The 23,607-nt window shown below is 65.7% G+C and overlaps 1 protein-coding gene across 1 annotated transcript in view; it reads left to right on the top strand.

The window, feature by feature from the left end:
- TRPM2 (transient receptor potential cation channel subfamily M member 2) overlaps positions 1 to 23,607 on the top strand; it is a 44,361-nt gene that overhangs the window by 11,385 nt on the left and 9,369 nt on the right. The window contains exons 7-24 of the mRNA XM_051839924.3: positions 992 to 1,158; positions 2,021 to 2,210; positions 2,677 to 2,738; positions 3,537 to 3,737; positions 7,529 to 7,631; positions 9,756 to 9,877; positions 9,956 to 10,288; positions 12,436 to 12,564; positions 12,973 to 13,102; positions 13,261 to 13,406; positions 14,567 to 14,679; positions 14,864 to 15,077; positions 16,441 to 16,559; positions 16,930 to 17,062; positions 17,307 to 17,478; positions 20,742 to 20,925; positions 22,822 to 23,003; positions 23,123 to 23,255. Of these exons, the coding sequence (XP_051695884.2) occupies positions 992 to 1,158; positions 2,021 to 2,210; positions 2,677 to 2,738; positions 3,537 to 3,737; positions 7,529 to 7,631; positions 9,756 to 9,877; positions 9,956 to 10,288; positions 12,436 to 12,564; positions 12,973 to 13,102; positions 13,261 to 13,406; positions 14,567 to 14,679; positions 14,864 to 15,077; positions 16,441 to 16,559; positions 16,930 to 17,062; positions 17,307 to 17,478; positions 20,742 to 20,925; positions 22,822 to 23,003; positions 23,123 to 23,255 (2,833 nt within the window). The remainder of the gene's footprint in view (positions 1 to 991; positions 1,159 to 2,020; positions 2,211 to 2,676; positions 2,739 to 3,536; positions 3,738 to 7,528; positions 7,632 to 9,755; positions 9,878 to 9,955; positions 10,289 to 12,435; positions 12,565 to 12,972; positions 13,103 to 13,260; positions 13,407 to 14,566; positions 14,680 to 14,863; positions 15,078 to 16,440; positions 16,560 to 16,929; positions 17,063 to 17,306; positions 17,479 to 20,741; positions 20,926 to 22,821; positions 23,004 to 23,122; positions 23,256 to 23,607) is intronic.

The raw sequence follows: 23,607 nt of genomic DNA, 5'->3' as shown, positions 1-23,607 counted from the left end.
TCTGCATCCTGGGGTCACTCTACATCCTGGGGTCACTCAGTGCACCCTGGGGTCGCTCAGTGCACCCTGCGGTCACTCTGCACCCTGGGGTCACTCTGCATCCTGGGGTCACTCAGTGCATCCTGGGGTCACTCTACATCCTGGGGTCACTCTGCACCCTGGGGTCACTCTACATCCTGGGTCACTCTGCATCCTGGGGTCACTCTGCATCCTGGGGTCACTCTACATCCTGGGGTCACCCAGTGCATCCTGGGGTCACCCAGTGCATCTTGGGGTCACTCAGTGCATCCTGGGGTCACCCAGTGCATCTTGGGGTCTGGCCACAACAGGGGCGTGGGGGCGGCCTCACTGCCCTGGTCCATGCCTGAGCGAGGTCTTCGCCTAGGCCAGGCCAGGCGGTGAGGCTCCGGGCCCCATCGGCTTTGCCCCAGCTTTCTCCCCTCTGCCTCTGCCCCGCCTTGTCCACGCCCACGCCTCCCACGAAGCCTGGTCCTGTGGGGCTGGGTCTTGCTGTGTGCCCGAGGTCGCTGTCCCTGCTCTCCCCGCCGCTGCCCCAGCCCTGGAGGGATTTTGTTGTTTGCGTTTTTTCTCCGGGTGACACTACCTCGGCTGCCGGGCCTGGGTTTATGGGCTCTGGTTCAGCTCGTGCTGAACGTGACCCAGGTGGTGCCATCGCCACGGCCCAGCCCCCACCTGGGCTCCTGCTCTGTGGCCCAGGAATCCCCGGTGCGGGGACCTGGAGGGGCAGCAGGGGAGCAGGGCGTGAGGGTGGGGCATCGGAAGCTGGGGTCCCTGTTCCTGCGCCCCGCCCGCCCCCAGCAGTGGGAGCACCTCGTCCCCGAGCTGTGACGTGGAGCCACTGTCCCTGAGACCCCTTCCTCGGGCTGTGGAGCCTCTTCCCCCGGAGGTTTGCAGGCTCCCGAGCGAGACGCAGGCACAGGTTCCCCGTGGCAGGTGCGTGTCACACTCAGCGGGCGTCTGCTCTCCCCAGGGGCCTGGATCATCACCGGGGGCTCCCACACCGGGGTGATGAAGCAGGTCGGGGAGGCGGTGCGGGACTTCAGTCTGAGCAGCAGCTGCAGAGAGAGGGGCGTCGTCACCATCGGGGTGGCCACGTGGGGCACCATTCACAACCGGGACAGCCTGATCCGCCGCACGGTGAGTGGGGCCCGGGTGGGCTTGGGGAGAGCCAGGCAGGACGCAGGGGCCCTGGCTGGGTTCCGGCCATGCCGCACCCTTGTGTCCAGGAGTGAGCCAGGACAGGCCCCTCGTTTGGCTGCGGGATGGGTCCGCACAGGGGTGCCAGGCTCCTGACTTTGAGGACGGGGGGAGGGGCCTGGGCCAGGGGGAGTGGCCGGGGCTGTGTGGTTTCTTGCAGCTCGGGTGCGGGTTTGCAGACGTGTGCAGCTTGCCCTGGTGCGCTGTGCGTGCGCTGGTTCCGTGAACCCGTGCTTGCCTCCCTGACGCCGTCTCTGGCCTCGCTTCCCCTGCCTCCCGGGAGAACGCGTCTCAGCGCAGCTCCTGTGTTCCCATTATGTGTGGTCTGAAAGCTGAGAGTGTTCCGAGGCATCAAGTTCTAGGTTTTTTTTTGCCTGTTGCTTCTCCCCTCTCCGTGTCTGTCTGCGTCTGCATTTTGCGAGAAGCCCCAGGCTGTGCCCTCGATGCTTTCTGGAAGTTTCTTTACTAAAAGAGCTCAGTTCCTGGCTCGCGGCTCTGCCTCCCACATGGAGCGTGGCGCCCACATCCAGCCCGGCGCCCTGCCCCGGTGCAGCCATGCCGGACCACGCTTCTCATTCCTTCCAGCCCCTTCCACGTTCATATCCGTGGGACTCACGGGTCGAGATGCGGCCTGGGATTCTGGCGTCGAGTTTTGGGCCCTGAGGGACGGTGCGGGTCCATCCTGCCCGGCTGGGGCCCCTGTCCCGATCCCCTGGAGATTCTTTCTCCAAACGAGGCCGCAGCCGCAGGTCCCCCGGGCTCCCTGGCTGCGGGTTTGCTCATTCTGTGTCTGCCTCCCCAGCCGTCCCAGGGGGACTTCACCGCAGAGTACAGCGTGGACGAGGAGGGCCAGGGCAGCCTCACCTGCCTGGACAGCAACCACTCCCACTTCATCCTGGTGGACGACGGCACCCACGGGCAGTACGGGGTGGAGATCCCGCTGAGGGCCACGCTGGAGAAGTTCATATCGGAGCAGACGAAGGGGAAAGGCGGTGAGCGGGGCGCCGGGAGCCAGGGGCAGCGGGCGGCCGACAGGCGTGGCAGCAGGAGCCGTGGGCCGCAGTCTCCCGGGCCTCCTCCCCGGCTCTCCTCACACTCAGTGCCGTGGTGGTTGCTCTCCCGCCCTTCCCACCAGGGGGTGCCTCAGTGCGCAGGGGTTGTCCCTGCGGGTGGAGGGGAGTCGGGCGGGATGGGGGCAGCGAGAGGACAGACATGGCCATGGGGGGGATGCACGCAAGCCCGTCCCAGCCCCAGGCCAGGCCTGCAGCCCCGCCCAGCTGTGGGACAGGCATGGCTGCCAGGGTGCTCCTGCACCTGCCAATCTGCAGCAGGGTCTGAGGCCCCTCCAAAGCTGCTTGTCACTGACCACGCCTCCCCACGGAGGCCTCAGCTGGGGCTACACTGGGGTTGGGGCGGGCAACCCCAGGTCCCCTCACTCGGGCTCTGTGCTTTGTCCAGGCATGGCCATCAAGATCCCCATCGTGTGCGTGGTGCTGGAGGGGGGCCCTGGCACGCTGCACGTGAGTTTGGGCTCCGGGGGAGGTGGGTGGGGGCTGCGCCCGGGATGTGGGAAAGAGCGGCCCCACGGGACAGGGCTGTTTCCCAGAAGGCTGAGGGGCTGCTCCGTGGCTCTGGCCGGGGTGGACGTGGTGGCCCAGGCAGCTGCTGATGGACAGGAGTAGGAGGCGGGCCCTAGGGGTGGGCCCTGGGGCGAGGAGAGGGCTGGAGTCTCAGTGCTCCAGGACCCCAGTGGGGACAGCAGCGGCTCCCAGAAGCCCACCCTGGCCCAGTCCAGGCCTGAGGCCCCGCCCAGATGTGGGAGCAGTAGCTGTGGCTCCCTGGGGCATGGCCCCCTTTGGGGCACCAGCAGCCTCGGCGGACACCTCGGGGGTGTGGCCTGTGGCATTTTATGACCCCGGGGCTGTCCAGGCTGGACAGGAATCGTGGCACGTGGGGTCTCCACAGGGTCCGTGGGCCGAGTCCCCCGTTGCGGCCACACTCAGGGCATCACTCACGGGAAGGTGGCCTTTCTGTGGGTGGCTTTGTCACAAGGGCCCTCCTGCAGCAGGCGCAGGCTGGGCCCTGGGGGTCTCCCCCGGGCTCTGGTCCCCCTCGGGGCCTTTGTGCGTCCAGGTGCGGGTCGCTGGGTGGTGACGTCGGGAGCTCTCACTGCGGTGATGCCGAGTGGCGCTGCCACCCCCTCAGCAGGGGGGCCCCTGGCGATGAGCGCCCCCTGCAGCCAGGGGGCAGCGAGTGGACAGACATGGCCCTGAGCCTGGCCGCTGCCCGAGCTCTGTGCCCACGTGCACCCCCCACAGACCATCTACAACGCCATCACCTGCGGCACGCCCTGCGTGGTGGTGGAGGGCTCGGGCCGCGTGGCCGACGTCATCGCGCAGGTGGCCGGCCTGCCCATCTCTGCCATCACCGTCGCCGTCATCCAGCAGAAGTTGAGCCTCTTCTTCCAGGAGGCGTTTGAGACCTTCACGGAGCGCAGCATCGTAGAGTGGACCAAGATGGTGAGGCCGAGCTGGGCGCGCAGGGGCGCGGCTGCTGGGGGCTGAGAGGGCGCAGGGGAGGCCTTGGCTGAGGCTGGGGCGGCAGGGGAGTTGCTGGGTACTGGGGAGTGAGGTGGGGCCAGGCCAGGCTCACGGCCTCCCAGGTAGATTAATGGAGGCCCTCCAGGCCGGCAAGGAGGGAGGCAGGGCGGGAGGAGTGGGAGCCCCCCCGCCCCCACCGTGTGGCCCAGGCGGGAGCTCAGAGCAGATGAGTGGGGCGGGGGCAGCCGTGGGCCCTGCGTGTCCTGGGCCTGGCCGGGGACCTCGGGTCTCACGTCACTGGGATGGCTTTGCCCTGAGCCCGCCCTGGGGAAGGGGGGTAGTTGGGGTGGGGGGCTCACCTGACCTGTACCCCCGGGGGAGAGACTGACTGTGCACCCCTCAAGTGGACACATCCAGGGGGACTCTCGAGGTGGGGAGGGGCTGGGAACATCCGTGTGGGAGTGGGGTGAGTTACACCTCCCCCCGCCTTGCTGTGCTGCTCCCTGTGGGGGTGCCCTCTGCGGGGGGGGGGACAGGCAGTGGAGGCCGACCCTGCAGTGGGGAGGCTGGGGGCGGCCCTCCTGGGCGGGCGGGGCCCTTGGCTGCCAGCCCCCAGCAGCCTCCTGTTTTGGAGCGCTTTGAGCGGCCCCAGGGGTGACCGCCGGCCGCACTCAGCCCGCTCCTTGACTCCCGTTTTCCCACTAATGTGTTTTTTCTGTCCGGGATCCAAGCCACAGCTGGGCACTGTGTCCAGCCTGCTCGCTTTTCATAGCCGCCTCCCCCTTCAAAAGGCCGGCGCCTCGGGCAGCCAGATCCCAGAGGTGGCGGGCAGGGCGCTCTGCCAGCTCGGACGGCCTGAGGGCCCCTCCCCATGCTGGCCCTGGCAGGGCCACGGTCACCCCCGACTCAGCCGTTTGGCTCTGAGATGCTTGGACACCTGTGCCTTGCCTGGCAGTGTGGCTGCCAGGGTGTCCTGTGGCTCCTCCCCCAGGTCACCTGAGGCTGGGTGGCCTCAGCAGTGGCCAGTCCCCTCCGGAAGTTGGATCCTGGGTGCCCCTGGTGAGCCGATGGCCATGACCCCAAAGGGTGGGTGTGAAGGGCGGAGCTGGGCAGCCCTCGTCCCAGGAGCTCCGGCCGAGCATGCCCCGCCCCTGCGGGTGGCTGTGGTTGAGCCAACCTCGCCGTTTGTCTCACTCAGAACCCCGGGACTTGGGGGTCCCCTGACCTCTATTTCCTGCAGGGTCCAGGGCTGGCAGAGCCGCCAGGCTGCTCCATCCTTGTGGCTCCTTGAGGGAAAGTGTGGTCAGGGCTCCCGCACCTTCAGGGCTACCTGTGGAGCAGCGCTTGGCCTGGGTCCTGTGGGCAGCCAGGCCCCGGCCACAGCCTGCAGGGACAACTGTTAGGCTGTGACCTGCTGGCCCGGGCGGGGCTGCGGCACCTTGGGCAGCACAGGGCCCCCGTTGTGGCCGCCTGGGGACACCAGGGTCCGGTGAGACGCTTGTGTCCGAGGGGCCCGATGGCGACCCAGCCCCCACTTCGGGGAACGGCCGGCAGGCCCCCGGCGCCTCTGCCCTGAGCTGGACGGCACTGGGCAGCTCCGAGCCGAGTCCGATTTCCTGTCGTCCAGAGCTGCCTGTCCACGCTCCACTGCCAAGTGCAGCCCAGACCATGCCGTTTCCAACAGCTGCGTCGGGGGCACCGCTGGCCAGCGCCGTCCCTTCCACAGAGCTCTCTGGGCCTGGTCTACACTGAGGGAGGGCTCGGCAGTCTCACAGGCGGGAGACGGGCGTCCACCGAGGGGTCTCACCGCCCTGGGGCCAGCGGCGGCTTCCTCTCTCCTCACCTGCAGCAGAGGGACTGGGAGCGCCTGGCACAGCTGGCGGGACGGGGCCCGGCGTGTGGGGTGCCAAGTGTGGCACCAGCATAGCTGTGCTCGGTGGCGGCAGCCGCTCTTGCGCGCCAAGGGCAAGGTTAGGTTCTGGAGGAGGCGGATGCAGCTGGGGCCGGTGCGAGCCGGGGAGCATCGTGGAGTTGCCGTGGAAGCTGGACCCTGAGGGGTGGGGGGCTCTGGGGCCCGGAGGCGGGGGAGGGCTGAGGGCTCCTCCAGGTGAGCACAGGGCGGTCAGGCTAGGGAGCGACAGGGAGGGGTCAGGTGCTCGTGGGGCACCCTGGTGAGATGCAGTTGTGCAGGGCACACTCTGGCCGCAAGGCGGAGGAGCTGCTGGAGGAGGAGCAGCTGCGGGGGACAGCGTGCTGGATATTTGGACAGCTGGTGGATGAGTGGACGGACAGACAGACAGGCAGACACACGGGTAGATGGGTAAATGCATGGGTGGGTGGACACACACATGGGTAGATGGGTAAATGCATGGGTGGACAGACAGGCAGACACACGGGTAGGTGGGTAAATGAATGGGTGGGTGAACAGACAGGCAGACACACGGGTAGGTGGGTAAATGAATGGGTGGGTGAACAGACAGGCAGACACACGGGTAGGTGGGTAAATGAATGGGTGGGTGAACAGACAGGCAGACACACGGGTAGGTGGGTAAATGCATGGGTGGGTGGACAGACAGGCAGACACACGGGTAGATGGATAAATGCATGAGTGGACAGACACACACATGGGTAGATGGGTAAATGCATGGGTGGACAGACAGACAGGCAGACACACGGGTAGATGGGTAAATGCATGGGTGGACAGACAGACAGGCAGACACACGGGTAGATGGGTAAATGAATGGGTGGGTGAACAGACAGGCAGACACACGGGTAGGTGGGTAAATGAATGGGTGGGTGAACAGACAGGCAGACACACGGGTAGGTGGGTAAATGAATGGGTGGGTGGACAGACAGACACAGGCAGATGGATAAATGCATGAGTGATGGACACACACATGGGTAGATGGGTAAATGAATGGGTGGGTGGACAGACAGGCAGACACACGGGTAGATGGATAAATGCATGAGTGGACAGACACACACATGGGTAGATGGGTAAATGAATGGGTGGGTGGACAGACAGGCAGACACACGGGTAGATGGATAAATGCATGGGTGGACAGACACACACATGGGTAGATGGGTAAATGCATGGGTGGGTGGACAGCAAGACGGGTAGGTGAGTGAATGGAGAGATACAGAGAGACAGCCACATGGTGGGCGGATAGATACAGGGGTTGACGGACAGGTAGCTGGGCGGATAGACACACACCCGTGGAGGGGTAGATGAGCGGGCGAGATCACTACCTGGCTGACTGGCCAATAGATCTACAGACTGCAGGTGTACGTGGACAAGTACACGCACGGGTGTTACACAGGTGGATGGATACACAGGCAGGCAGACGTGGATAGCTACTGGCTAGATACATGGACACACACCTTAGGTGGGTGATGATGGATATAGAGTAGTGGATGGATGGATAGATGGGGAGTCAGGTCCATCAACAGATAGGTGATGGCGGGCTGGCTGGCTGGCTGGCTGGATGATTGACAGGTATGCAGGCAGGCAGCTGAGGTGCGGAGCAGCTGGGCCCGGGCAGGTGGACATGGAGGAGGGGCCTTGTGTCCAGCAGGTGCCGTGTCACCGTTAAGGGGAGGGGTCTGTGGGTCGTGTTTCCCACGTGTGATCCTGGCGTCTTCCCCTTCCCCGTGGTGTCAGTGGGGAGGGCAGGTGGCGGCCCAGGTCCCTCGAGGGGCGGGACCTGCGTCCAGGGCCGGGCTGACACGTGCCCGTGGCCGCGGCTCTCACCGGGAGATGCTTCTTGCAGATCCAGGACATCGTCCGGCAGAGGCAGCTGCTGACCGTCTTCCGGGAGGGCAAGGACGGCCAGCAGGACGTGGACGTGGCCATCCTGCAGGCGCTGCTCAAAGGTGGGGGTGGGGTGCGGGGTTGCTGGAGGGGGTGCTCTAGTGGATGGGGTGCTCTGGTCTTGGGGTGTACTGGTGGTGAGGTGTTGTGAGGGGGTGCACTGGTCTTGGGGTACACTGGTGGGTGGGGTGCTGTGAGAGGGTGCACTGGTCTTGGGGTGCACTGGTGGTGGGGTGCTCTGGTCGTGGGGAATACTGGCAGGGGGTGCTCTGGTGGGTGGGATGCACTGGTGGGTGGGGTTCTCTATCAGGGGGTGCACTGGTCTTGGGGTTCACTGGTGTGTGGAGTGCTGCGAGGGGGTGCTCTGGCGGGTGGGGTGCTGTGAGAGGATGCTCTGGCAGGTGGGGTGCTCTGGTGGTGGGATGCCCTGTGGGTGGGGTGCACTGGTCTTGGGGTGCACTGGTGCTGGGGTACTCTGGTGGTGGGGTATACTGGCAGGGGGTGCACTGGTGGGTGGGGTGCTCTGGTGGGTGGTGTGCTCTGGTGGTGGGGTGCACTGGTGGGTGGGGTTCTCTATCAGGGGTTTCTCTATCAGGGGGTGCTCTGGTGGGTGGGGTGCTGTGAGGGGGTGCACTGGTGGTGGGGTGCACTGGTGGGTGGGTGCTCTGGTGGGTGGTGTGCTCTGGTGGGTGGGGTGCACTGGTGGGTTGGATGCACTGGTGGGTGGGGTGCTCTGGTGGGTGGGGTGCTGTGAGGGGGTTCACTGGTGGTGGGGTGCACTGGTGGGTGGGGTGCACTGGTGGGTGGGGTGCTCTGGTGGGTGGAGTTCACTGGTGGTGGGGTGCACTGGTGGGTGAGGTGCTCTGGTGGGTGGGGTGCACTGGTGGTGGGGTGCACTGGTGGGTGGGGTGCTCTGGTGGGTGGGGTGCACTGGTGGTAGGGTGCTCTGGTGGGTGGGGTGCTGTGAGGGGGTTCACTGGTGGTGGGGTGCACTGGTGGATGGGGTGCTGTGAGGGTGTGCTCTGGTGGTAGGGTGCTCTGGTGGGTGGGGTGCACTGGTGGGTGGGGTGCTCTGGTGGGTGGGGTGCACTGGTGGTAGGGTGCTCTGGTGGGTGGGGTGCTGTGAGGGGGTTCACTGGTGGGTGGGGTGCTCTGGTGGGTGGGGTGCACTGGTGGGTGGGGTGCACTGGTGGTGGGGTGCTCTGGTGGGTGGGGTGCACTGGTGGTAGGGTGCTATGAGGGGGTTCACTGGTGGTGGTGTGCACTGGTGGGTGGGGTGCTCTGGTGGGTGGGGTGCACTGGTGGTGGGGTGCACTGGTGGGTGGGGTGCTCTGGTGGGTGGGGTGCACTGGTGGTAGGGTGCTCTGGTGGGTGGGGTGCTGTGAGGGGGTTCACTGGTGGTGGGGTGCACTGGTGGATGGGGTGCTGTGAGGGTGTGCTCTGGTGGTAGGGTGCTCTGGTGGGTGGGGTGCACTGGTGGGTGGGGTGCTCTGGTGGGTGGGGTGCACTGGTGGTAGGGTGCTCTGGTGGGTGGGGTGCTGTGAGGGGGTTCACTGGTGGTGGGGTGCACTGGTGGGTGGGGTGCTCTGGTGGGTGGGGTGCACTGGTGGGTGGTGTGCACTGGTGGTGGGGTGCTCTGGTGGGTGGTGTGCACTGGTGGGTGGGGTGCACTGGTGGTGGGGTGCTCTGGTGGGTGGGGTTCTCTATCAGGGGTTTCTCTATCAGGGGGTGCTCTGGTGGGTGGGGTTCTCTATGAGGGGTGCTCTGGTGGAGAGACAGCTGCCTCGGCCGTGCTCCCGCCCTCCACCTGATGCTGGGGTGGGAGCTCCTCGCTCCGTCTCCCCCTTGCAGCCCGAGCTGGCCGTCCCCTTTGTGGCCATCCCAGTGTCTCGTGAATTTTCAGTGCAGGCTAAAGGAGCCCCAGAGTCCCCCCCTTCAGCCGCACCTGAGCCCTGGCCAGGAGGCGGTCGCAGCCGAGTGGTGAGGACATTCTGTGGCTCCCGGATCTCTGAGCTAATCCTGCCTTCCAGGGAGCCGCCGTGGGGCTGTTTCCTGATGTTGCTGCTGCTGGGCGTGGAGGAGCCGGGCAGGGGGAGCGGGGGTGGGCTGAAGGGGCGTCTGTCTCGCAGGGGTGCCGTGGCGGGCCCCCAGCGTGAAGCCCCTGACCCGCAAGCTCCTCCCCACAGCCTCGCGGAGCCAGGACCACTTTGGCCACGAGAACTGGGTCCACCAGCTGAAGCTGGCAGTGGCCTGGAACCGTGTGGACATCGCCCGCAGCGAGATCTTCACCGACGAGTGGCAGTGGAAGGTAGGGCCCTGGGGGCTGCCCCGGGAGGTGGCTGCGTGTGGACCCCCTGCGGGGTCACCCACACGGGCCGGCTCTCAGCCCTCAGATCTGTACCCCATGCTGGAGGACGCCCTCATCTCCAACAAGCCCGAGTTTGTCAAGCTCTTCCTGGAGCACGGGGTGCAGCTAACGGACTTCGCCAGCTGTGACACGCTGTGCCGCCTCTACCAGAACCTCAAGTCCTGCCTGTTCAACCGCAAGCTGAAGAAGGTGCAGGACGAGGGTCCCGAGGACACCCTGCACATCATGCACCACGTGGCCCAGGTGCTGCGCGAGCTGCTCGGCGACTTCACGCAGCTCCTGTACCCGGGGCCCGGCCACAACGACCGCCAGCGCTCGCGGCGGCTGTTGGTGTCCCCCAACAAGCCCAAAGTACGTGCTGGTGACAACCCCGCCCACGTTCGTGGTCCAGCGATCCGGCCTGGGCTCTGAGAGGGAAACGGGCGCCGCGGCGCTGGGGGCTGCGCTGGGAAGTTGGGGTGCCTGTCGGGTGGTTTCCGCTGTGGCCGTGTGGGAGGAGCTCCCGGGGTCTTCTTCCTCCTACGGGATGGGGGCCGCACCCCAAGACTTCCAATCCTGCAGCCACGTTGAGGGTTTGGGCCTCCCCATAGGAATTTTAGCGGCTCACAATTCAAAGATTTCGCGTGGGGAGCGACCCCCTCTGCCTTGAGCCGGGGTCTGGCCCCCAGGAGTCCTGGGGCCTTCGAGTGGACAGGCCAGGAACGACCCCCGCCCCTCGGGATCCCTGAGGTCTGGGGCTGGGAGCGCTGCTGCTGTTTCAGTCTGTGTTGCGGAGCTCCCCCCGCTGGCGTGGGTGGGTATTGCACAGCACAGCACCGTGCTTTGCTGTAGGGCCCCGGTTGTGGCTGGGCTTCGGGCCTGGCTTCCTCCTCCGCCCGCGGCACAGCCATGGGTGATGCCAGGCCGGATTCCTTGGCCAGCTTTTCGGGTCTCGCCGCCGGCAGCCTGCCTCCGACTGCGGCTGGACTCGGGGACTCTGCGGAACCCTGGAAAGCTGTTTTCTCTCTCTCTGCCCCGGACCGGCTCTCGTGGCCGAGTCCCCTGCCCAGTCTGGTTCGGGTGAAAACTTTGGCGGTTTCCTCTGTTTCTTTCCCAGTTGTTTCTGTCGCCTGTCAGGTTCAGGTCACTTTTTTTTTCTTGCTAGAAAACGGTCCATTTCCTCTAAGGCTCTCAGTCTGTCCGTTGTCCCAGACGAAGGACGACACGGCTGCTCCTCCTCCTCTTCATTTAAGGACTGGTTTATCTATTTGAAAGGCAGAGTTTTATACACACACACACACACACACACACACACACACGAGATAGGTTCCCCAAATGGCCACAACGGCCAGGCTGGGCGGGGAGGAAGCCAGGAGCCGGGAGCTCCATCCGGGTCTCCCATGTGGGTGGCGGGGCCCAAGCGCCCGGGCCGTCTCCTGCTGTGCTCCCAGGTGCAGGGAGCTGGGTCAGAAGTGGAGCAGCTGGGACCAGATCTGGTGCTCTCACGGGCGCCATGCCTGCGTCTCAGGCGCCGGCCCCCGGGGTCCTGCCGTCGGGATTTGAGGTTTCCTTAAGGTGCTGGGCGGGAACGTGTGTAGGCAGGTTCAAAGCAGAAGTTCAGTTGGCTGTGCTGCGGCCTAGAAGCGGGTCGGTTTCCTTATAAAGAGAAGCCTTCAGGACATTTCTGCAACCGCGGACAGTGTGGCTTCGCGTGTGATGTGGGGGATACGTCCTCTCCCCTGGGAACGGTCGGTCCAGACACGATTTCTGGGCGCTGGAGCCGTGGGGCACCATGGTCTCCCCTGTGGGACTCACTGTGCGGGGCCCCCAGGGGCTCAGCCTCGTGTCGGCAGCAGGAAGACGGAGGAAGCTAGGGCTGGCATGAGCCGAGGGCCCTTCCACCTTCTAGATGCTTCTAGATGTCTCCAGAACAGTGGTTGTCAGAACTTCGGTGTGCACGAGACCGACCTGGGGGTGGTGGAAAGGGCAGTGGCAGCGCTCAGCATCGGGGGTGATCCTGAGAGGGCGGGGCCTGCACCCCAACAGACCCCGGGGGTGATCCAGAGGGTAGGAGCTGGATTGGGACTTGCACTCCCAGGCTCCCCAGGACCCCAGGGCCGTGGGCGGGGACTCCAGGGCCGTGGGCGGGGCTCCAGGGCCATGGGTGGGGCTCCAGGGCCATGGGTGGGGACTCCAGGGCCGTGGGCAGGGACTTCAGGGCCGTGGGCAGGGACTCCAGGGCTGTGGGCAGGGCCCTAGGGCTGTGGGCAGGGACTCCAGGGCCATGGGTGGGACTCCAGGGCTGTGGGCAGGGCCCTAGGGCTGTGGGCCGGGACTCCAGGGCCATGGGTGGGACTTCAGGGTTGTGGGTGGGACTTCAGGGCCGTGGGTGGGACTCCGGGGCTGTGGGCAGGGCCCTAGGGCTGTGGGCGGGGACTCCAGAGCCGTGGGCGGGACTCCAGGGGTATGGGCGGGGCCCCAGGGCGGTGGGCAGGACTGTGAGTGTGGCTGTCCTTCAGGTGCAGGGAATGAACCTACAGAAGCGCACATCAGACCACATCACCTTCACCATGGACCCGGTCCGTGACCTTCTTATCTGGGCTGTTGTCCAGAACCGGCAGGAGCTGGCTGGCATCATCTGGGCTCAGGTAAGGACAGCCGCTTCCCTGGGGCACAGCCGCATGGGGACCATGGGCAGCTCTCGGCCGCGGGGTGAGGGCGGGCCAGGGGGTGGAGACACCAGGAGGGACTCGGGTGCCCAGGGCTGGAGAAGGCACAGCTGAGCCCTGGGCAGGGGTGGGTTCTTCCTCTCCAGGACCGAAGCTGGCTGAGCCCAGGCTGGCCAGGCGGTGCTGTAGTCCTGAGGCCCATCGGGCAGACCGTGCAGGCAGAGTGGACAGTCCACCAGAGAGGGCGACTCCAGTTGTGTGCATGGGCTGGGGCTGTCGCAGCTCACTGCTGTCGCCCCACTGCCCCCGGGCGGAGTGGCGGGTCCCCAGCCTGGGCGAGCCGGCGTGGGCCTTGCGTGTCCTCACTGTGCTACCCTGGGCCCCCAGAGCCGGGACTGCACTGTGGCCGCCTTGGCCTGCAGCAAGATCTTGAAGGCGCTGTCCGAGGAGGAGGAGGACACGGACACCTTGGAGGAGATGCAGGCTCTGGCCGACGAGTTTGAGCACAGGGCCGTCGGTGAGCCCATGGGGCAGGTGCCGGGTTGTCACCCTGGGGCCCGGCCCCTGGGATGGGCACTTCGGGAATCCAGCCCCACGTTCCCACCCTGGCCTGGGCCCCGCCCCTGTCCCCAGGGACCTGGCAGGGTCGTGACTCGGCTCTTCCCTCCTGCCCAGGGGTCTTCACCGAGTGCTACCGGAAAGAAGAGAAGAGTGCCCAGAAGCTGCTGACCCGCGTGTCCGAGGCCTGGGGCAAGACCACCTGCCTGCAGCTGGCCCTGGAGGCCAAGGACATGAAGTTCATGTCCCACGGGGGCACCCAGGTGACTCTTCCAGAGCCTGCTTCGACGGGGTCTCAGCCTCCTTCTCACACACACGCACACACACACATGCATGCACGCACACACATACATGTATACACACACGCATGCACACACATGCATAGTTGCACACACATACATGTACACACAAGCACACTCATACACACACGCATGCATGCACACACATACATGTATACACACACGCACACACATGCACATGCATAGATGCACACACATACATGTACACACAAGAACACTCATACACACACGCATGCATGCACACACATACATGTATACACACACATACACACATGCATGCACGCACACACATACATGTATACACACACGCACACACACGCACATGCATGCATGCACACACATACATGTATACACACACGCACACACACGCACATGCATAGATGCACACACACATACATGTACACACAAGCACACTCATACACACACGCATGCATGCACACACATACATGTATACACACATGCACATGCATAGACACATACACACAAGCATACATGTACACACACAAGCACACACACGCATACACACAGGCACACACACGCACACACACAAATACACATATGCATGCACACGCATGTGCACACATGCACACACATGGTGCAGGTACTCACATGTGAATCAGGGCCTCCGGCGACCAGGGCTGGCACCTGACGGGCAGTCACCTGCTCATGGCTACAGGCTCCTCCCACGCTGCCCATGAGGAGGCCACAGCCCAGCAATCAGGGGGGAAGGTGGCGCTCCGTGCACAGGGGTGTCTCCTGCAGGGAGCGGGGACAGTCCACGGTGGCCCTGGAGCCACGTCAGCGCCCCCTTCTGGGGACATCGGGAGGGACGGTGTCCTCCCTGCCCTGCGTCTGGGTCCTCCGTGGGGCCTGGCTGGAGCTGAGTGTCCCTGGACGCTGGAGCCCTGCAGCTCGACTTCGTGCTGTCACCTCGTTCCCCAGGCTCTATCACATCCAGGGCCGGGCCTGGGCCAGAGCCCCCTGCCGAGCCTACAGAGCACAGAGGGGCCAGGACCTGCGGCCGTGGAGGACAGGGCCCGGATGGGAGTGGGATTTCCCGTGGGGGCAGGGTGTGCGGGCTGGGGTCAGCGGCCACTGTCCTGAGGCCCCGCCTGCCCCCGCAGGCCTTCCTGACCAAGGTGTGGTGGGGCCAGCTGTGCGTGGACAACGGGCTGTGGCGGCTGGCCCTGTGCATGGTGGCCTTCCCGCTGGTCTTCACGGGGCTGGTGTCTTTCAGGTGCGCGGGGGCTGAGGGCTGGGGGCCGGGATCCAGAAGCTTCTCCCTTGCCTGCAGCCCCTGAGAGCGAGTGGCTGTGGCAGGACACGGGAGTGTACAGGAGCCAAGGCGGGACGCCCCAGCACAGCTCCCCGTGGGCGGTGTTGGGGCCCCAGCCCCACGGCGCCCCGTGTGCCACCGGCAGGGAGAAGAGCCTGCAGGCCCCAAGCAGCCTGGCCCGCGCCCACGCTTTCTTCACCGCGCCCGTGGTCGTCTTCCACCTGAACACTCTGTCCTACTTCGCCTTCCTCTGCCTCTTCGCCTACGTGCTCATGGTGGACTTCCAGCCCACGCCCTCCTACTGGGAGTACCTCGTCTACCTCTGGCTCCTCTCGCTCGTGTGTGAGGAGATGCGGCAGGTGCGGGCCGGCCGGGTGCCACAGCGCTTTGGGGGGGGCCTGGCCGAGTGCCCGTCCCCACTGAGCCTCACCCAGGTCCTGGAGTGGGACCGAGGCCTCTCCCCCGGGGGCCCCTCGGTTCCGTCCCCCCACTCCCTCCCCACTCAGCTCTGATGCCTGAAGCCTCATCCGACCACAGGAAGCCCTCACTTGTGTGTCCCCCACCTGGCGAGGGGCGTTGCCATGCATTGGGGTCCCCATGGCCACCTTCGGGCTTGAGAATTCGCCCAGTGGGCTCAGGCCTGTTGAGAGCTGTGGCACTCAGGGTCCAGCTCAGGCTGGGCCCGGGAGAGCTCTGGATCCTGGGTGTGGGCACTGCTCAGTCCTCCGAGCGGGAGAGTGACACGGCCCCGTGGGCTGGCTTTGGTGTCCTGTGGATGGGACCACAGCCTGTGTGGCCACCCTGCTCTCAGCCCCTCCAGAGGCCAAGCTGGTTCCATGTGGTGTGGGCCCCACCCCAGGGCACACTGCAGGCCCCCAGACCCCTGGCACACAAAAACTGTCAGGCGGGACGCTGCCAGGCCTCGGGGGGGACCCCAGGGGCTGAGGCGAGGGCCAACGCAGGGGGTCTCGCTGGGTCACCTGGCTGTCTCCCGGCTGGGATGTCCTCGGGCTGGGATGAGGCCCCGCTCAGCCTCCCTCTGCCACGAAGCAGGTGGGGTGGGGTGTGCACCTGCCTGTCGGCCCTGGGAGGCCTGTGGGCTCAGGTGGGCCGTGGCCCTGGCCCTGCCACACTCTCCTCTTGCTTTCGTGTATTTTTAAAAAGATTATTCTTATTTATTTGAAAGGTAGAGAACAGAGAGAGAGGGAGAGAGAGGGAGGGGTGAGATCTGTCCACTGGTTCACCCCCCAGTGACTGCAACAGCCAGAGCTGGGCCAGGCTGAAGCCAGGAGCCGGGAGCTGCAGCCAGGCCCCCGGGGGGTGGCAAGGACTCCGTCACGGGGCCGTCGTCCAGCGCCTCCCCAGGCCAGGAGAGGGGAGCCGGATGTGGAGTGCAGCAGCCGGGGCTGGGATGAGCGCTCTGACCGAGGGGCTGGCGAATGCAGCTCAGCCCTGGCCCTACACAGCCTCCCGCTGTGGCCACGCCCCTGCCATGGGGTCCAGCGTCCCCCACGCCCCCGAGACCCCGAGGAGACCGACTTGTCCTGTGCTTGAGCCTGTGTCTCCCGCTGGCCCACCTGCCCGCAGCTGGGCTCCCCCACTGTCCCGGCTGCCCCTCCCCTCTCGGGCCCCCCCCCGGGAGCATGGGGCGCAGGGGGCGGGCACTCCCTGGGCTCCCTTGCCCCGAGGGCAGGGTTTCTGGTAATGGCATGCTCTCTGCAGCTCCTCTGTGGCCCTGACGAGTACGGGCTGATGAAGATGGCGGCCTCGTACTTCAGCAGCTTCTGGAACAAGCTGGACGTTGCTGCCATCCTGCTGTTCGTGGCGGGGCTGACCTGCAGGTACGTGGCCGTGGGCTGTTCGTGGCAGGGCTGACCTGAAAGTGCACGGCCGTGGGCGGGCTGGGGTCCATCCAGGGCTGACCTGCAGGTGTGCAGCCGTGGGCTGTTCATGGGGGGGAGGTGCGCGTGCTACTGGGGCCCCCAGGTCACCCCCATGGGTGTCACTTGGTGTCATTGAGGCCTCATGTCCCTGTGAGGCTGTGGCCGCTCCCAACCAGCAGAGGGCCTGGCCACACCTCCTCGCCTGCCGTGTTCCCATCGTGTCCCCAGGGCTCTGCCCTCAACCTCCCACCCAGACTGGACACAGCGAGGTCCTGGGGCCATGGCTGGCGAGGGAGCTGAGACGGCTCACTGCGCCCCCCGCCCCCAGGCTCATCCCAGCCACGCTGTACCCCGGGCGCGTGGTCCTCTCGCTGGCCTTTATCATGTTCTGCCTGCGGCTCATGCACATCTTCACCGTCAGCAAGACGTTGGGGCCCAAGATCATCATTTTGAGGCGCATGGTGAGGGGACGCGTCCCCGGGGGACACCGCCCAGGGCCCCGAGTCCCCCAGCCCGCCCCTCCGGTGCCCTGCGCAGCCCGCATGCCACCTCCTCCTGATCTCACAGCTCCTGGTTCTTGGCTGACCCCTGATCCGGCTGCAGGCGCCCCCGGGGCCCCTCATCGCCTTGGGGGCACCCAGCGCTCAGGGCTGCTCCCCGTGCACACTGTGGCGGGAGCTGCAGCGGCGGCCGCTGTCTTGGCAGATGAAGGACGTCTTCTTCTTCCTCTTCCTGCTGGCCGTGTGGGTAGTGTCCTTCGGGGTGGCGAAGCAGGCCATCCTCATCCACAATGAGAGGCGTGTGGACTGGATCTTCCGGGGCGCCGTCTACCACTCCTACCTCACCATCTTTGGCCAGATCCCCGCCTACATCGACGGTAGGGCTGGGCCCAGCTGCTGCCCCTGTGGCCTATGGGGTGGTCAGCGTCGACCCGGGGTTGTGACGCCTGCATGGAGGAGAGCGAGGGGACCTGTGTGGTTCCTTTGGGGAGGGGGTGCCTGCCGGGGGGCCCGGAATGCACCGAGCTGAGATCAGAGGTGGGCGCGGTGTGGCCTGGGCACTGGGTGTCAGCCGCCAGCGGCCCCAACACTCAGTACTGCCTGGTCCTCTCCTCCCCTCCCCGCCGCTCTGGGGCAGCACCAGTGGGCCGTGAGCATTTGCTGGTTCGCTCTCCAAATGCCCACATCAGCTGGGGCTGGGAGCTGGGCACTTGGTCCAGGGCTCCCACGTGGGTGGCAGGGACCCAACTACTTGAAGCCCACCTGCTGCCTCCCAGGGTGCAGAGTGGCAGGGAGCTGGGACCGGGAGCCAGGGTCAGGGATCAAACCCAGTGCTCAGACGGACACGGGCACCTGCAGCTGCCCCGCTGCGCCCCCTGTGTGTCCGTGGCAGCACGTGAGGCCCCGTGGCTGCCCGCTCTCCCCACGCGGTGGGGTGGGGTCTCTGCCTCCAGCGCTCAGGGCGCCGAGCTTCCGTGGCGAGAGGGCTGCTTGGCGGGCATGGGGGCCCCACGTGAGGCCGGGGCTGCTGGGAAGCGGTTTTCCTGTGCCCCGCCCCCGCTTCCCTGGGCTCCCCGAGGAGCCAGCGCCTCGTGTTGTGGCGAAGTCCGTCGGCCGTCGGTGTCCCCGTGCCTGAGCCCGGGCGTCGGAGGTGAGAAGCGTTCGGCTGAGCGCCGGTTGTGGCTCGCGCTGTGTTTTCCTCTTCTGAGAGTTTTACGGCCCCGGCTCTGTGGCAGCCTTCGATTCAGTTAAGCGGATTTTTCCACGCGGTGTGCTGTGGGTCCCTCCTCAGCCCGTGGGGGGTGGCCTTTCTTCACTGCCCTGTCCCCGCCCTGCGGAACCACAGCTGGCCATCGCCTGGGGGTTTGCTTGACGAGTCTGGACGCTGTGCTATAGGTCTGCATGTCCGTCCCCAGGTGCAGGTGGGTCTGTGTCCATCCCCGGGTGCTGGTGGGTCCGTGTGTCCATCCCCGGGTGCTGGTGGGTCTGTGTGTCCATCCCCGGGTGCTGGTGGGTCCGTGTGTCCATCCCCGGGTGCTGGTGGGTCTGTGTGTCCATCCCCAGATGCTGGTGGGTCTGTGTGTCCATCCCCGGGTGCTGGTGGGTCCATGTGTCCATCCCCGAGTGCTGGTGGGTCTGTGTGTCCATCCCCGGGTGCTGGTGGGTCCGTGTGTCCATCCCCGAGTGCTGGTGGGTCCGTGTGTCTGTCCCTAGGAGCCGGTGGGTCCATGTGTCTGTCCCTGGGTGCTGGTGGGTCCGTGTGTCTGTCCCTAGGAGCCGGTGGGTCCATGTGTCTGTCCCTGGGTGCTGGTGGGTCCGTGTGTCTGTCCCTAGGAGCCGGTGGGTCCATGTGTCTGTCCCTGGGTGCTGGTGGGTCCGTGTGTCTGTCCCTAGGAGCCGGTGGGTCCATGTGTCCATCCCTGGGTGCTGGTGGGTCAGTGTGTCCGTCCCTGGGGTCGGGCCCTGTCGGCAGGGGCTCTGTAGCTTTGCAGTAAGTTGGTGCTGGGAAGCGTGAGTCGTCCAACTTCATTCTTTCGAGGTTGTTCTGAGTCCGCTGGACCCGCAGGGAGTTTGCGCCAGCTCTCAGGCGTGGGGGACTCTGACCACGGCACAGGTCCCCGTGCCCCTAGACCTTGCTCTGAGCCGCGTGTTGCCGTCTTCCACGTCACGCATCCCCAAGGATTTCCTGCTTTTCCACGTCATTCTGAATAGAGTTGCCGGCCGTCTTCATTTTCAATGTTGAATCCCCCGTGAAGCACGTGGTGTTTTGCATTGAAACCGTGATGCATTCTGTGCTCTGTCGGGGTTTGGCGGGGGTGTCCTACACAGGACCACGTCACCTGCGCACGGGACCTCACGGGTTCCGTTCCAGGCTGGATGCCTGTCCTGTCCCTTCCTAGTCATCCTGCCTGGAACCTGGGAGTAGAACGATCCAGAGCCGAGTCTCTGCCTGGCTCCTGGCTTGGGGGCGCCCCCCGGGGCAGGGCGAGGCTGGGCAAGGCCTCACGAGTGTCCTTTATCGGGTAGAAGGAATTCTCCTGTCCCTGGCCCCCGGGGTGCTTGCCTTGTCTGCCCCTGGGGAAGCATCCTTGTGGCTTCTGTGCTTCGTGCTGTGGACATGGTATGTGGCACGTGTCCGTGGCACGTGGCCGGTGACACATGGCCAGTTGGAGTTGGTGTGACGTGTGGCCGGTGGATGTGGTGTGTGGCCGGTGGACATGGCATGTGGCTGGCTGAGTTCCTCTGATGCAGCTCCCTTGTCACGTCGTGGGACTTCCTCCAGGTTGCTCAGTTCACTTGCTTGCACTGGCTTCACATGGGCCGTGGGTCTGTGCTGTCTGGAACGCGCCAGTCTGGTTTGGGTGCCAGGGTCCCGCTGCTCCCACACACTGGCTGGGAAGAGTTTGTGGAGGCCTGGGCTAAGCTCCGCCTTCAACACCTGGATGATTCACCTGGGAAGCCATCTGTGTCCCTCCTTCCCTCCCTCCCTCACTCCCTCCCGTTGAAAGGCACAGTAATAGAGACACAGAGAGAGGTCTTCCATCCGTTGGCTCACTCCCCAAATGGCTGGAGCTGCGCCAATTCAAAGCCAGGAGCCAGGAGCGTCTTCCAGGTCCCTACAGAGGTGCAGGGGCCCAAACACTTGAGCATCTTCCACTGCTTTCCCAGGTGCACTAGCAGGGAGCTGGATGGGAAGTCCTGGATGGCCAGGACTAGGACCAGTGCTGGCGTGAGATGCTGGCGTCACAGGCACAGCTTTACCGGCTACACCAGAGCCGGCCCCTCCTCGGCGGTTTCAGCGCCACAGCTGGGGACACGTTCGCATCGCATTGCTCAGCTGGCTGACTTCTGATGCGCTCCCCACGGCGGCCGCTGCCGTTCTCGCTGCTCTTTGTGATGGCTGTGAATGGTTGCCGATCCTTTCCCACCGAGCTAAGCTCCTGGGGCTGCATCTGTGTCCTCTGCTGAGCCCTGGCTGGGGTCCGGGGAGAGCCTGGGGCAGCTCCGGCTTGGGGTATCCCTCGGAGCCAGCTGCCAGGAGCCCGGGCTCCCGAGGTGCCCCGTGTCCTGGGGACCCTCTGTGGTGACCGGGTGGCCAGGCACCCCCGTGACTCCACTCTCTCGGCTTTGCCAATGCCAGGCGTGGACTTCAACCTGGACCAGTGCAGCCCCAATGGCACCGACCCCTACAAGCCCAAGTGCCCCGAGAGCGATGAGACGCGGCAGCTGCCCGCCTTCCCGCAGTGGCTGACGGTCACCCTGCTCTGCCTCTACCTGCTCTTCACCAACATCCTGCTGCTCAACCTGCTCATCGCCATGTTCAAGTGAGCGCCGGTGGGCGGGGCCCGGGGCCCGGCGCCTTCTCGCTCCCTGCAGGCCGCGGTGGGCCCCGTTCCTGCTGAGCGGCTGTGGGGACGCCGTGTGACTCAGTGCACGCCCCAGAACTTGCTGGCTGCCCACAGCCGTGTCCCTGCTGCGCCTGCTGCCCACCTCTGGCCGCGCCGGCCTGCAGCTTCCTCGGGGCGTCTCCCTGGAGTTGGGGTCTGGTTCTCCAGCACCGTGAGGGCTTTCTCAGCCCCGCTGCTCCTTGTGCGCCTGGCCGCTGGGCAGCTACCCGTGGGCACACCTGGGGGTGCTGTGGCGTCACTGTGCTGTGTGCCCAGTGGGGAGCTGGGCCCCAGGGATGTGCACATCCTGGTCCCCTGAGCCCGCGGGGATGGGTGAGTTAAGGGCCTGTCCAGGATTATCGGGGTGCTGCAGTGTCAGCGCAGGGTGGTGTGAGGGAGGCAGGAGGTTGGCAGGCGGACGGGGCAGCGGCAGCGGAGGCAGGAGGCCGGGCAGCCCCGAGCCAGGCCCTGGGGAAGGGCGTTTCTAGGGTTTTCTGGGAACCCTTGGTTTTTGTTGTTGGCAGGCAGGAGAGCAAGGGAGAGAAAGAGACAGAGGGTCTTTCATCCCCGTGCCCTCCCCAGATGCTACAGTGGCAGGCTGGGCCAGGCTGAGGCCGGGGGCTCCATCCGGGTCTCCCGCACGGGAGCAGGGCCCCAAGCACCTGGGCCACCCTCTGCTGCCTTCCCAGGCCATGAGCAGGGAGCGGGGCTGGAGGTGGAGCCTGCGGGATGCCGGGGTCGCTGGGATCGCCGGGCGGCAGGTGGCGGCTTCACCGGCTGTCTCTCGGCGCCGACCCCATCCTTGGCGTCTGGAAGCATCCCGTCTTGGCTAGGGCTTCGAGAGTATTTGCTGTCTTTGTGAAGCAGAGAGCGCTTGCTGGTGGTGGAGGTGGGGGGCAGGGGGGAATGAGGGGCTGGCTCCTGGCCGCAGCCCTGACAGATGGCCCCCGGGGTCCCCACCTCTCCTGCCACACCCCGTATCCCCCCAGAAAGCCCTCCTGGCCCACAGAGCGCATGGAGACCCTCATGCAGACCCCTCACCCTGGCTTGGTCAGGCCCTGCTTCTCTCCCTCTCCACTCAGTGGCCTTTTCTGTCCTAGCATCTCCGGACACAGAGCCCCCACGTGGGCCGGAGCCCTGGGGCAGAGGCTTGGGCATGGCAGGGCCCTGTCCCCGCGGCAGTGAGGGTTTGTGTGTGTGTGTGCATGCATGTGTGTGTCTGCGTTCCTGTGTGTGCATGTATGTGTGTATGCATGTGTGTGTGCATGTGTGTGTCTGCATTCCTGTGTGTGTGCGTGTGTATGTATGCATGTGTGTGCGCATGTGTGTGTCTGCGTTCCTGTGTGTGCGTGTGTATGTATGCATGTGTGTGCGCATGTGTGTGTGTGCGTTCCTGTGTGTGTGCGTGTGTGTATGCATGTGTGTGCGTGTATGTGTGTGCATACCCGTGCGTTTCACGCCTGTGGCCTCTGCGCCCTGGCCTCTCCCGCTGTGCCGAGAGCCCCACCCCCAGGATGCCCACCTACCCGTCCTTGTGCTCGGTAGAGCCCGGATGAGCCCCTTCCTCTCTGAGCTCAAGGCACACAGTGCCCCTCCCCCGACAGACACGCACTGTCTTCCGTGCCCGTGAGCTTTGTCCAACCTGGGAGCTGCAGGCGCTCACCCTGCGTGTGCTCAGCTCCCAGGGGACTGGCAGCTCTGCAGCTTGCTGGGTCCTGGCCGGTACTGCGCTGCCCCCCACGGTGTGCTGGGCTCTGGGCTCTGCCGTCCTGGGACGGCCCCCCGAGGCTCCAGAAGACCCCTCACGGTGCTGCCTGCCTCTCGCCCCGGCAGCTACACGTTCCAGCAGGTGCAGGAGCACACGGACCAGATCTGGAAGTTCCAGCGCCACGACCTGATCGAGGAGTACCACGGCCGGCCGCCGGCCCCGCCCCCGCTCATCCTGCTCAGCCACCTGCAGCTCCTGCTCAGGAGGGTCTTCCTGAAGGCCCGGGCCAAGCCGCGCAGGAAGCTCAGTGAGTCCCGGGCACTCCGGCGCAGGGGGTGGGCGCGGCAGCTCCCCCGGCCCGGCCCTGGCTGCCCGGTGCGTGTGCGGACCCTGACCCCGGTGGTGCCCGGTGCCCGGCCCCCGCAGAGAAGACGCTGGAGAAAACCGAGGAGGCTGAGCTGCTGTCCTGGGAGATGTACCTGAAGGAGAACTACCTGCAGAGCCAGCAGTCGCAGCACAGGCAGAGCCCGGAGCACAGGATCCAGGACATCAGCAGCAGGTACGGGAGCCGGCCGGTGCCAGCAGGGGCCCGGGAGGGCGAGCCGTGGCGGGCTGAGTGGGGCCGGGCGGAGGCACACGCCTGGGGAAGTGGGTGTGCACAGCCTGCCCAGCCCCCGCCCAGCCCCGGAGCTCGGCGCCGCCCTCTCCATCCTCCCTCGGTTTTCTCACACTGCCCCCTCCCCAGGTAGGTCTTTGTGCCCCCTCTCTCCTCGCCCGACCCCACAGCCAGGCAGGCACCCCAGGGACAGCTGGCCTCTGGGCTTGCTGTCAGTGTGTGTCCCCCGCCTGGCGCCAGCCCCTCAGTGAGGGAGGGAGGAGGAGGCAGGGCTCCTGCAGGCGATGGAGAGGGG

The sequence above is a fragment of the Oryctolagus cuniculus genome, chromosome 4 (genome assembly GCF_051225735.1).
Source record: "Oryctolagus cuniculus isolate XC-2025 breed Fujian yellow rabbit chromosome 4, ASM5122573v1, whole genome shotgun sequence".
Taxonomy (NCBI): domain Eukaryota; kingdom Metazoa; phylum Chordata; class Mammalia; order Lagomorpha; family Leporidae; genus Oryctolagus; species Oryctolagus cuniculus.
The sequence above is the reverse complement of the archived record's forward strand: the minus strand, read 5'-3'. Positions and strand labels throughout refer to the sequence as shown.